At 47.6% G+C, this 12,385-nt stretch overlaps 1 protein-coding gene and 1 long non-coding RNA gene across 4 annotated transcripts; both read right to left on the minus strand.

Moving 5' to 3' along the window:
* Positions 1-601: 601 nt before the first annotated feature.
* LOC109734036 (uncharacterized) lies at positions 602-3,264 on the minus strand. Of its 3 annotated transcripts, none has more exons than XR_005757684.3 (5): positions 2,746-3,217; positions 2,275-2,357; positions 2,039-2,179; positions 1,590-1,723; positions 602-925 (listed from the first exon to the last, which is right to left on the minus strand). It is a non-coding gene; the product is annotated as an uncharacterized lncRNA (long non-coding RNA). The 3 variants fall into 3 exon arrangements; XR_006664361.2 differs by having other exon boundaries at positions 2,275-2,503; positions 2,746-2,982; XR_002225760.4 differs by lacking the exon at positions 2,275-2,357 and having other exon boundaries at positions 2,746-3,264.
* A 7,782-nt stretch (positions 3,265-11,046) lies between these two features.
* On the minus strand, positions 11,047-12,173 carry LOC109734040 (deoxyuridine 5'-triphosphate nucleotidohydrolase-like). The gene is made up of 2 exons (XM_020293254.1): positions 12,032-12,173; positions 11,047-11,243 (listed from the first exon to the last, which is right to left on the minus strand). The coding sequence occupies exons 1-2, from the start codon at positions 12,171-12,173 to the stop codon at positions 11,047-11,049; spliced, it is 339 nt and encodes a 112-aa protein (XP_020148843.1).
* Positions 12,174-12,385: the final 212 nt, after the last annotated feature.

A 12,385-nucleotide genomic window follows, 5' to 3' on the forward strand; every position in this document is an offset into this window, starting at 1 on the left:
CCATTACTTATTCATGAGAAGTGTATGATAAAAGTTCTATGATAAAAGTCCTATGTTTAATTTTGTTGTTGTTATAATAATCAACATGATACTTCTATGTCTGTATTTTGTTTTTATCGACACCTCTCTCTCAAAGCATGTGGACATGTTTTTCGATTTCGGTTTTCGCTTGAGGACAAGCGAGGTCTAAGCTTGGGGGAGTTGATACGTCCATTTTGCATCATATTTTCTTGCTGTTATTTATAATGTTTTTATCCATAATAATCCTTTTTGGAGTAATTCTAATGCCTTTTCTCTCATAATTTGCAAGATACACACCAAGAGGGAGAATTCTGGCAGCTGGAAATCTGGACCTGAAAAAGCTACGTCAGGCTACCTATTCTGCACAACTCCAAACAAGCTAAAACTTCACGGAGAATTTTTATGGAATACTAGGAAACATGCCCGTGCATTGCAACGGGAGGAACAATTCACCCACATGACCATGTAAATTGTGACACAATATTCAATCAACTAAGATGAACTCAAAAGAAAAAATGAGCAAAGCTAGAGGATTAACATACATCTCCAGTGACGAGATTAATTGTGCAAAGCAAAAAAAGGAGAGCAAGGTATCAACAGGCTTAGCTTGGTGCCACATCAATTCACATGTTCGAAGTTTGATCCTCAAATGGACCAATCTTGAAAATATTTTTTTGTTGAATAAATATGAACTGAAGGAACCAAACATATAAAATAATTCCAAGCAATTAAGAATCTACAATTGACACATAATCGTGGTGCTAATAGCAGAATGAACATTTTTCTTAAACAAATTTTAGAACCAACGATATTAAATGGTTAACTTCTCGCTTCTGAGGTGATGGAACTGGGTCTTCTCATAATGTTCAAGTACATCCTTACCTTCTCATCTAGGACCTGAAAGCTGAAAAGAAGCAAAAAAGAAAGTCAAATTTGTGGTCACTGAAAATATTTACAATGTAAACCAAAAATATAGTCTTCCCATGACTACCTTATCAGAGAACTTGTATATATTTGAAGGTGTGTCTAGAAGACAATTAATTAAGTCTAATGGTGGATAGCGTTTTTATCAGAAAAGTGGTTTTTTCAGTCAGCAACTGATAAAAAATGCATCCTATGCTCCAAATGGAATGTAAATGCTGCATTTTGGAGGAAACGACATTCCAAACATGTTAAGAAACATGAATATAAGCGAAATCCCGGAAATTATTAAAGATGATTTTACCCTTCTTGGAAGCAAGATAAGTTCGTTCGGATGTAGTCAAATTCATTTACTGTCCGACATTATAGTGTTACTAACATGTTTACACTATTAATTAAAATGCTAACTAAGTGGCAACTATTCTGTACCTGTAGTTGGGTTTTCTGGAGCTCACTGATGACAAGGGAGCAACACATGCGACAGAAGGAGGGGGCAGGGAGTTTAGTTCATGATAAGCATTCGAAAAACAGTCTTTGATGTATATACGCAAGTGATACTGCTCGACAGGGTCTTTGCTCGACTCGAACCAATAAATGGAGGTGCCAAACTAAATGGGATTTAACATAAAAGTAAAACAATGTCGTACCTCAGAATCAGTGACCAAAGACCGTTGGCCAGATGGAGATGGAGTAGCACCAATTCCCAAACATCTACAAATCCGCTGCTTTGATCTGAAGGTATTTTCTAATTTTTAGAAGTAGGAATCGCATGAAAAGTCACCTGAAAAGGAGCAGCATAGGAACTTATAGCAAAAGCTGAAGGCATGGCAATTCTGGGCAGCATTCATGGTGCTGTTGGAACAACATGTGAGTGCAAGCATGATATTGAAGGTGCTATGCCGTTGCATCTATTTAATAAAATGTGCAAAGCTAATTAACCTTGAAAGATCCGCTTGTTGAGTTCATCCTCTACATATCTATACACGCAATTTATTCAGGTAAAAATCCATTTTCTTTAACACTGAAAGAATCATAAAAATTGATTGACTTAAATGTAGTATCATGAGACAGAGGAAAGGAGGATCGCTTTGCTTACCTGACGAAGACGGACGATGAACCATGCGTCGGCGCGTTGGCCATGGCCTTGTGTAGGTCGGCGACACGGATCTGCGTTCCCACTACCACGTACAGGTCGGAGCTCTCCCGTCGCGTCACTGGTGGGGCTTACGTTGTTGGCCTGCTCATAAGAATGATTTCTTCAGTTCATAAAATAATTGGCTTCAGTAGACAAAATAATCAATTTATCAATTATCTTATAAAGTTAATACCAACCAATCAGTATTGTTATCTCGTCGCTCCAACTTTTTAATCTACTCCATGATGATATTCTTATAGAAGGCTTTAGATTGCATCTTCTGTAGGCAGTAACAACACCAATAATCACAAAAACAAGCAGGAGAGCACCGGTTGCGATTTCCAAAACAGTAAGCCAAAGTCGGTTGCTGCACTTTATCATGCTTATGCTCAGAAGCGGGACAATCAAATCCATTTAAATTAGCAGCTGTAGACGCACCTAACACATGAGTACATCTCAGTAGATGGAAGTTTAAGATGATCTTAGGCCACTACAAAGTGCTAGTTATACAGTAACTATTCCCTAGTATAACACATATTGGTGCTGCACGAGTTTCAACATAAGATTTTGCATAAGTATCAAAACTATCCTCTGTAGCTTATATGGGTAACTTGGTAGGAGTATTAGTTAGTAGTCATCACGGATTGGAAGGAGGTCTACAACATTACCTTGCTCTGAAGTGGATTTGAGTTTCACTCGCTCCCTTCCGATCCTCCCGAGGAGAGGCACTCCTCACGCGGGAGACCAGTGCCCTCGCACAGCTGCACCCCTGTCGCACCCTTCCTTGTTCCCCGTCCTTCTTCTCCTACCTACCCTCCTCCCTGGATCCTCCTCTGTCTCTTTTTTCTCTCAGAAAAATCGAAGCCCCGCCATGACCTTGGAGATCTCCCTGCCAGCCATGGAGGCCCGCCTCCACCTGCAAGTACTTCGCGCCGCCGCGCCGGATCCCTCCTTCTACCGCGCCCGCCGGATCCCGCCCCGTTGTTCTGCATCAAGCAGGCGCGTCGTCCCCAGCCGCCCGAGCCATCACGTTGACCTGATCCAGAAGCGGCGCTCGACCGCCGCAGCGGAGGCGGCGAGAGGGCAGAGGTGCGGCGGCGGCGGGCGGGCGGGTTGAGGTCGGCCACAGCGGCGAGTGGTGCGGCGGCGGCGGCGGTGGAGGCAGATGCGTACGGGTATAATTTTCCAGCGAACGGTTTTTTCCTTTTGCAGATTATGTTGGATCGCGGGTTGAATACATAAAATCATAAGGACTTTTTCGCAAAAACGCCGCAACGGTAAACCACAGCCTCAATCCATGCTTTATTATTATAGGTAAATATTTAGGAAATATTGGAGCAAACAAGTACCAAGGGGGGCCACCAGGTGGGCACAACCCACCTGGGCGCGCCCTGGTGGGTTGTAGCCTCCTCGGCCCACCTCCAGTGCCCATCTTACGGTATATAAGTCATTTTGACCTAGAAAAAATAAGGAGAAGGCTTTTGGGACGGAACGCCGCCGTCTCGAGGCGGAACTTGGGCAGGAGCACTTTTGCCCTCCGGCGGAGCGATTCCGTCGGGGGAACTTCCCTCCCAGAGAGGGAAATCATCGTCATCATCATCACCAACAACTCTCCCATCTTGGGGAGGGCAATCTCCATTAACATCTTCAACAGCACCATCTCATCTCAAACCCTAGTTCATCTCGTGTATTCAATCTTGTTACCGGAACTATAGATTGGTGCTTGTGGGTGACTAGTAGTGTTGATTACATCTTGTAGTTGATTACTATATGGTTTATTTGGTGAAAGATTATATGTTCAGATCCATTATGGTATTTAATACTCCTCTGATCATGAGCATGTTTATCATTTGTGAGTGGTTACTTTTGTTCTTAAAGTCACGGAAGAAATCATGTTGCAAGTAATCATGTAAATTTGATATGTGTCCGATATTTTGATAGTATGTATGTTGTGATTCCCTTAGTGGTGTCATGTGAACGTCGACTACATGACACTTTACCATATTTTGGGCCTAACGGAATGCATTGTGGAGTAGCAATTAGATGGTGGGTTGCGAGAGTGACAGAAACTTAAACCCCAGTTTATGCGTTGCTCCGTAAGGGACCGATTGGATCCAGAGTTTAATGCTATGGTTAGAATTTATTCTTAATACTTTTCTTGTAGTTGCGGATGCTTGCGGGAGGGTTAATCATAAATAGGAGGTTTGTTCAAGTAAGAACATCACCTAAGCACCGGTCCACCCACATATCAAATTATCAAAGTAGCGAACACAAATCAAATCAACATGATGAAAGTGACTAGATGAAATTTCCGTGTACCCTGAAGAACGCTTTGCTTATCATAAGAGACCGTTTTGGCCTGTCCTTTGCCTCAAAAGGATTGGGCTACCTTGATGCACTTTTGTTACTATTATCGTTACTTGGTCGTTACAAATTATCTTGCTATCAAACTACTACGCTACTTACAATTTCAGCACTTGCAGACATTACCTTACTGAAAACTACTTGTCATTTTCTTCTGCTCCTTGTTGGGTTCGACACTCTTGCTTATTGAAAAGAGCTACAATTGATCCCCTATACTGGTGGGTCATCAACCCGCCGCTTCGAGAGGGGTCATCTGGAGCGATAGAGGACGTTCGAGGTGAGCGTCGCTGAAGGTGCGGGAGCGGCAGGCACCGTATTGCAGTTGTCCACCTCGTCGGTAGGCTCCTCCTCCTCTGCCTCTTACTGAGCGCGCTCGGCAGAGGAGAGGCTGCCGGAAGTAGTACAAAGCCCCTCCGTAGTAGTAGTATTTAGAGGCTATTTTGTTCAGTTCATCTGACTATAGATGTGGTGGAACTGTACAACGCATTTAAAATTAGCTAGTATATATAGTTAAACTAGCTATTTCAATACGTGGTTGGCAACAATTGGGGAAAAGTTTGGTCGGTTCAGCTGTCGAGTTGAACTGTTTGTATAAAGACCGACTGCTTAATCTATGAATGAAATCTATGCTTAATTACTGAATTTTAGTTGTAAAAATTAGATAGTGCTACTAATTTTTAGCTGCATATTTTGACAAATGGCAGCGTTACAAGGTTGACAAATGGCAATGTTACTAGATCAACAAATTTCAATATTTCCAGTTTGAAAAATGGCAATATATCCAATATGACAGATGCAAATCTTACTAAATTGTCTGTACGTGGTTGCACACGGGTCATCCGAAAAAACCGTTTGCGTTGAAGGGATGTACAAATCCTGCGTGCCAGATTTTCTCTTGGCTTAGCGCCGAAGTCTCGCTTTGCATACCGTATTCAATCTGAACCGTTTGCGTTGAAGAGATGCACAAATCCTGCGTGGCGAATTTTCCCTTGGCTTACTGGGAAGATCATAGCTCTCACTTTGCATACAGGTGTTCTATCTAAAACGTTGTGATGAAGAGCTGCACAAATCCTGCTCGACACATTTTCCCTTGGCTTACTGGAGAAGCTGTCGGTTTACATAAGGGTGTTCTATCTAAAACGTTTGCAATCAAGAGCTGCACAAATCCTGCTCGGCGCATTTTCCCTTGGCTTCCTGGGGAAGTTGTCGGTTTGCATACAGATGTTCTAACTAAAACGTTTGCGATGAGTGTTTTATATTTAAAAACCATTGACCTTTTTTGAAAGAAAATCGCTTGGTAAGTCTGTACATTCAGAGAGAGAAACACAAGTTTGTTCAAACCATATCTTTCATTCAATCACACTGCGAATTTATATTCATATGATCGAGATACAATATTAAACCCAAAAAACTAATTTCAGCGGTGGCGGAGGCGGGGTGCCGCGCCGGCGTTGTCGTTGTCGTCCTCCGGGACGCCGTTGTTGATGTCTTCAATGCAGCACAAAATGTTCTTCACTTGGAAATCAAATATCATGTCGTCGTGCGATCGACGAGCGGGGCCCGGGAGGACGGCAACTCGCGGTGCTGCGAGGTAGCAGTTGACGGCGGCGTCCCATGCCGCTGAGGGGGGCGTGCGCACGGGCGCGGCGGGTGCAGGCAAACGCACGGGGACCGGCGCCGTGGTGGGTGCAAGGGCGTGCATGGGCACGGGCATGGGCGCTGGCGCTGGCATGTACACGAGCTCGCGTGGGTCCTCGGAGACCTCACTGACGCCCGCGGCTTCCAGCTCTGCGATAGTGCTCGGCGACCAGCCCGTCAATGATACGGGGATGGTCGCTGGTGCGGGCGCAGGAATGGAAGCTGGGACGGGCGTGGGGGCAGCAACCGCCGCGGCCAGCTCGTTCGGGGCCATGTCCATGAGGCCCCATTCCTCCTTATTTTCTATCTCCTCCGGCTCGGAGTCAACTTCACCGAACTAGAAGTGGCAGATGATCCTTCTGCGCCATGGCGTGGATGGAGGTCTGCGGGAGGGGAATGGGAGGCGAACAGTAAGGCCGCCCGTATTAAACAGCGACTCGGGCGCCATTAATGGAGAGGATGTGAGCAAGGCGGGTGGCCATGGAAGTCAAAGGGCTCGCTTCCCAGTGAGCCTGCGCAGCGTACAGCTTGCACGCATCCCGGTGAGCCTATGCATTGGAGGATAGCTTGCACGCCTCTTGGTCAGCCTGCGTAGTGGACTGCGCTCACACGCCTCCCATTCAGTCAAGCAGCTGTCCGCATGTCACCTCCTAGACATTAAAAGAGCGATGCGTGGTGTCACGCGAATGGTTAACAGAACACACAAGATTTAAATTATATAAAACATTTGAGATGTTAAAGTGGCAGCTTTTCATTTCAAAATGCCTTTGTTGGCTGTTATTCGAGTGCGCCTTCTCTCAAAATGGGCGCAAAAAATACCACAGCATGTCGGGTGCCATTCCGTGATAGCATGCCAAGTTTCATTCATTTCAGACGAGTTTTGGATTTACTAGAATTTAAAAACAAAGTATCTCAACATTTTGCCGGCAATCAACAATGCCTTGGTGTTTGAAATTCATTTCCATTTCTTGCATGGGACCTAGGCATGCACCCAAGGACACACATTTGATATGTCAACCTATTTTTCTGCACTGGAGCATGTGCATGTAGTTCAAATTTGAATTATGCACATAAAATGCCTAGAAAACCCAGTTAATGTATAAAAATGCCCAAGCGAACCCCGAAAAATCCCAAAAATTGACGCAACACTCCTGTTGTTCTATGTTGACACTAGAAAATTTTTGAAAGCAAGAAGAGGCAACGAATATCGTTTCGTCCCCAAAGGTGGCACGTTCCCTACCGAAACCATCAGGCTTGTTGTGAGAAGCTCTGGTTTGCAAGAAGTTTATACCCTAACCTGCCCCAAATGGGACAAAAATTTAACCACAACACGTTGATGCCGCTCCAGGATAGCATGCCAAATTTCATGAATTTTAGACGAATTTTGGGTTTACTAGAGTTTAAAAACCATTTATCTCAATGTTTGCGGCCGAGCGACGATGGCAAGGTGTGTTTGACATTCATTCCCATTTCTTGCATGGGACCTAAGCATGCAACCAAGGACACAGATTTGATTTTTCAACCAATTTATATGCACTGGAGCATGTGCCTGTAGTTCAAATTTGAATTATGCACATAAATGCATAGAAAACTTAGTTAATGTACAAAAATGTCCAAACGAACCCCGGAAAATTCCAAAATTTAACACAACACTCCTATTGTTCTATGTTGACACTAGAAAAAAATTGAAATCAAGAAGAGGCAACGGATATCGTTTCGTCCAGAAAGGTGAAACGTTCCCTACCGTAACCATGAGGCTTGTTGTGAGAAGCTCTGGTTTGTGAGAAGCTTATACCCCAACCTGCCCCAAATGGGACAATATTTTTACCACGGCATGTTGATGTCGTTCCATGATAGCATGTCGAGTTTCATAAATTTCAGATGCATCATTTCCAGGATGGGTTTACAGGATCTATTCCGCCGGAGACCTCGTGTACCGCAAATTTTTTACAGGCCACCCGATATTTCATAGGACGTGGCTTTACCCAATGTGCTGCTAGAGATGCTCTTAGAGCATCTACATCTGGACTCAGTAAATCCGTTGTCGGATTCGGGGTTCTGCAGACCCTTGAGAGGTTTGAACTCTGGGGTGCGTGCGAAGAACTCTCTCTCCCCAGTCTGCCTAACCAACGATTCCATGGCCTAGCTCGACGAACCCAAAGAACAAGGGACACAATAGTTTATCCTGGTTCGGGCCACCATGCGGTGTAATACCCTACTCCAGCTTTGTGGTGGATTGCCTCGAGGGGCCGAGGATGAACTAGCACAGAGTGGGAATAGCCTCAGGAGGTGAGGTGTTCTTGAGCTTGATGAGCTGGTGGGTGAGAGGTCGATCTGAATGATCCGTCCCTGCTATGGTGGTGGCTCGGTCCTCTATATAGTGGCCTTGGTCCTTCTTCCCAAATACAGGCGGGAAGGGATCCCACAACGGCCAGATTTGAAGGGGGACAACTAGTACAAGCTATCCTGACAAAAGTGGTCTTCGCCTACAAAAGGCTCTGGTGGTGACGCTGCGCCGGGCTCCACGATGACCTCCGTCCTGTCGTCCTGGCGGTCCTTGGTTTTGTTACACCGATATGGAAACCTTTGCTTGATTCCTCGGGACTCCGCGCCTGCGCTTGCCGCCTTGCACCAAAGGGGAAACTGGTACACTGCGCCCGCTGGCGCCCCCCTGGCCTTGGTCGTCATGGCTCACGTCACACGAACCTCGCGAGGTGCGCCTTGCATAGATATCTCCGCTCCTCGGGAGCCAGCCCAGTGAGGCCGCCCCCCAGGGAGGTCCTGATGTCGTCCGCCTCGCGAGGGTCTTGAGTTGTTGTCGTCGAAGCTGGGTCATACCATGCCGTTGTCTGAGCCACGTCGTGGGCCGCAGGCAGGCAAGTCGGGGTACCCCCGTTCCCAGGACGCCGACAGTAGCCCCCGGGCCCAAGGCGCGCTCGGACTGGGCTTTGAGGCGAAGCCAAGGGGCAAGTGCGGAGCGCCGCGGGCCCCAACCGCCTGCAGCCTTGGTTGACGCATGGCGACAGATTGGACGTGGGTGTCTCCGCTTCCCCATGCTGCCTCGGCAACCGTCCGACTTGACGAGACCCTGCTGCATGCAGAGAAAAGTCATCATTACGTGCGATCGTGGAGGCCGACGGTTGGCCTCCTCTTGGCTATAAATGAGGAGGGGGGCGGAGCCCCCTTTGCTCATCTCCTTCTTCTCGTCGCCCACTCTTTCTTCTTCCTCTTTGCTTCGCCGTCTTGCCGTGGCGCCCATGGCACTGATCAGAAGGTTTTCCGCAGCAGAGAAGGGAAAAAACCCCCGCGAGGAGCAGGGGCTGCTCCCGCCAAAGAAGAGGCTGAGCCGCTCCCGCGAAGCCGGCGACAGGCCTATGGTGGTGCGGCCTTGGTACGAGCGACCTCCGCCCGGCTTCCCGCTTCCTTTGTACGCCCAGGCGCGAGGATCCGAAGGAGGTGGCAGCGCCCCGCACCTTGCCAGCCATGGTCGCAATGGCCAGGCTGAAGTTGCACGGGTTGCTGGCCCGTGAACCCACGATGAAGGCTCTTCGCGCGAGTTCGTGGTGTGGGCGGTGATGCCCCCGCGCACGTGGATTCAGCTCCCGCGGTTCTTCACCGAGGAGATTCTGCCGAGAGGGCCACTCGAGTTGTGGCTGCAGCACGCCGGGTGCTGTAGTCTGGCCACGAGGGCAGAGGTCGAGGCCGTCCCCCTGGGCAAAGTCTTCATGACCCGTGGATGCGGCGAGGTCGCCCGCGCTTGCCGCGCGGAGGGGGCCCTCGCCATCCATTTTGAGTATGACAGTGCCTCCATGCTGCTCTTCAAGGTCTTCGACGAGGAAGGTCGCCGCCTGGGGAGCTGCCCCAGAGGAAGGCGCCAGCAAGGCGCAGTAGCGGGCGTTGAGCTCGCTCCTGGTCCTGCCGCCAGCTTCTCCGGCAGCAGCGACGACTCCTGGGAGTCCAGCGATTCTCCCGAGCCTAGCGAGTCCCCGGAGTCGAGTGGCGACAGCTACGTTCCTCCGAGTTCTCGCCGCGCCCGGAGCGCGGCAGCTGCATCCGCTCGGCGTCGTCGATGACATGGATGGGGCTGGTGTCGGCCTCTCGTGGCCCACTGTTGATGATGGAGTCGACGGAGATACCCGTAGTTAGGGCTCCTTGAGGATGTCCTTCTTTTGTTCCCTGCGAGGAATTGAGACAAGACCCCGTGGGGGTATGTAAAGAACCCGTAATGCTTTTTGCTTCAATGTTTATTATTCATGTTATAACGTTGTGGCTGCATGTCTTGCTTCGGCATTGTCCCCCCTTTCCGTCCTCGCGGTAGCTTAGCGCTCTATGCTGGCAGGTCCCAGTCCCCAGGCAAGCTTCGACCGTCACTGGTATGCCAGGTCGCGATGCCGTGGTCAAGGCCAGGAGGTGAGCGGCCCAAGGTCTGGTAAGAGCTCCTGAGGCGCGATGCTCAAGAGGTCCCCTTTTGCATGCAACTAGCTCCCTAAAGGCTGGAAAGGAAAGCGGCATTCACTACTAGGAAAATGCTTACTAGTAGAGTTGGTTTTTTTCTACCAGTAGCGCTGGCAAACGCGCTACTGCTACGGCGCTACAGCTATTTTTTAGCAGTAGTGCTTGTTTGTCCCAGCGCTACTGGTAACTGAAGATAGCAATAGCGCTTTTTAGTAACCCACGCTACTACTATCCTATGTACTAGTAGCGTGCACCTTTTCCCCCACGCTACTACTAGCTAATTAGGAATTAAAAAAATAAAAATTAGATGCAGTACTCAATGGATGGAAATTAGAGACACATCAAGTGCAAAATAAACTAAGGTCACAGAACCATCTCAACTGAAAGAGATCACAAGAATCCATTTAACATCAGACGCACACAACCATCATCAAAACGTGGGTACCTTCCCTAGTGTTCACCACCAACCTAAACAAACAACTTCTCTAGATGTATCTACCAAGGCTCAGAGTTCACACGCCGATGGACCCGAATCCTCCCTCCCCCCGGACAGTAGCGTCGAGGTCCTCCACCTCGGCGACCTTCAGCGTCGCGATCACCTGGAGGATCATCTGTGTGATGTGGCCGCCGGGCTTCATGGCGAAGTCCGCCTCAGAGTGGTTGAAGAGCACGAGGCCCACTGGGCCGCGGTAGTCCGCGTCGATCACCCCTGCGCCCACGTCGGGAAAGTGAATACTTGTTAGTATGTGTCAGCGTCCAAATCTAGCTTCAGTACACTCTTAAGATGATACATTTACTACTGAAGAGCTCAATATATGACAATATGATACATGAAACTGAAGGATAGATATTGACTTTACAAAATGCATTCTAAACCGGCTGACAGGCTATATAAATTCTAGTCCATGCATTATAATGCTCACTTAGCTTCATGGGCATCACGGAAGTCAACTTCGATAGTTCACATATAGCATCTGTAGTATAAATGAAATGCATGAAGTGAGTTTACATAACAAGTCAATCCTGACGTAGTTTGTATACCATGGAAACTAAATAAAAGCACTTGAAGCAACTTTGTCAATGTGGATACAACCTATAGACAATTTTTCTGGAACTCTGAGGTTGCAACTATAAAGAACAAAAATATTTGCAAGGGCTTAAAATGATCAGTGGATCGCACAAGTACCATGGCAACTAATCGTGACGGGCAACAACTGTATTTAGCCTAAGAAATGTTCGAGTTATAAACTACCATGAATCATTTACCCAATCAGTTTCCCATCGGGATATCTGGAGACAACTTTGTCCTCAACACTTATTTGCTAATAATGGGAGAAGTGCAGAGAAACAATTGCAAAAGAACAACTCGCAAGCACCTTGGCATGAATAAACTTCTCTTTGGCAGAGAAAGGATCCGAGTGTTTAGGATTGCTCGTGGTGAAGTATTGTGCTGCCTGTGATCCATTAGTACTACAAGACTGGATTGGGGGTGCTTACCCAAGCTATGTAGCATCTGGGCAAGTGGCCTCGCTAGCAGCACCGCGGAATCGTCGTCCTCTTCGACGGCCACTCCAGGCAGCAGCGGGGTAGCCCAGAAACCGTGGCTTTTCCTCGGGCAGGGCTGCGGCTCCTTCAACATGATTTTTCATGGTGGCTTGATCACGACCAGGAGAAACCAATAAATGGGCTGAGGCAATGATTTACTGCTGAATATAAAAGAGATCTGTGGGAAGTGCATCAGTAGTATGCAAATTGAACTTTTGAGTACTGAAGTTGAGCAAAAGTTCAGAGAAAAAATTCAGTCATGCAACCGAAGTAGAGCCTCTTTAGTAAGAGAACATACAGATTTTA

Source organism: Aegilops tauschii, chromosome 5, assembly GCF_002575655.3.
Source record: "Aegilops tauschii subsp. strangulata cultivar AL8/78 chromosome 5, Aet v6.0, whole genome shotgun sequence".
Taxonomy (NCBI): domain Eukaryota; kingdom Viridiplantae; phylum Streptophyta; class Magnoliopsida; order Poales; family Poaceae; genus Aegilops; species Aegilops tauschii.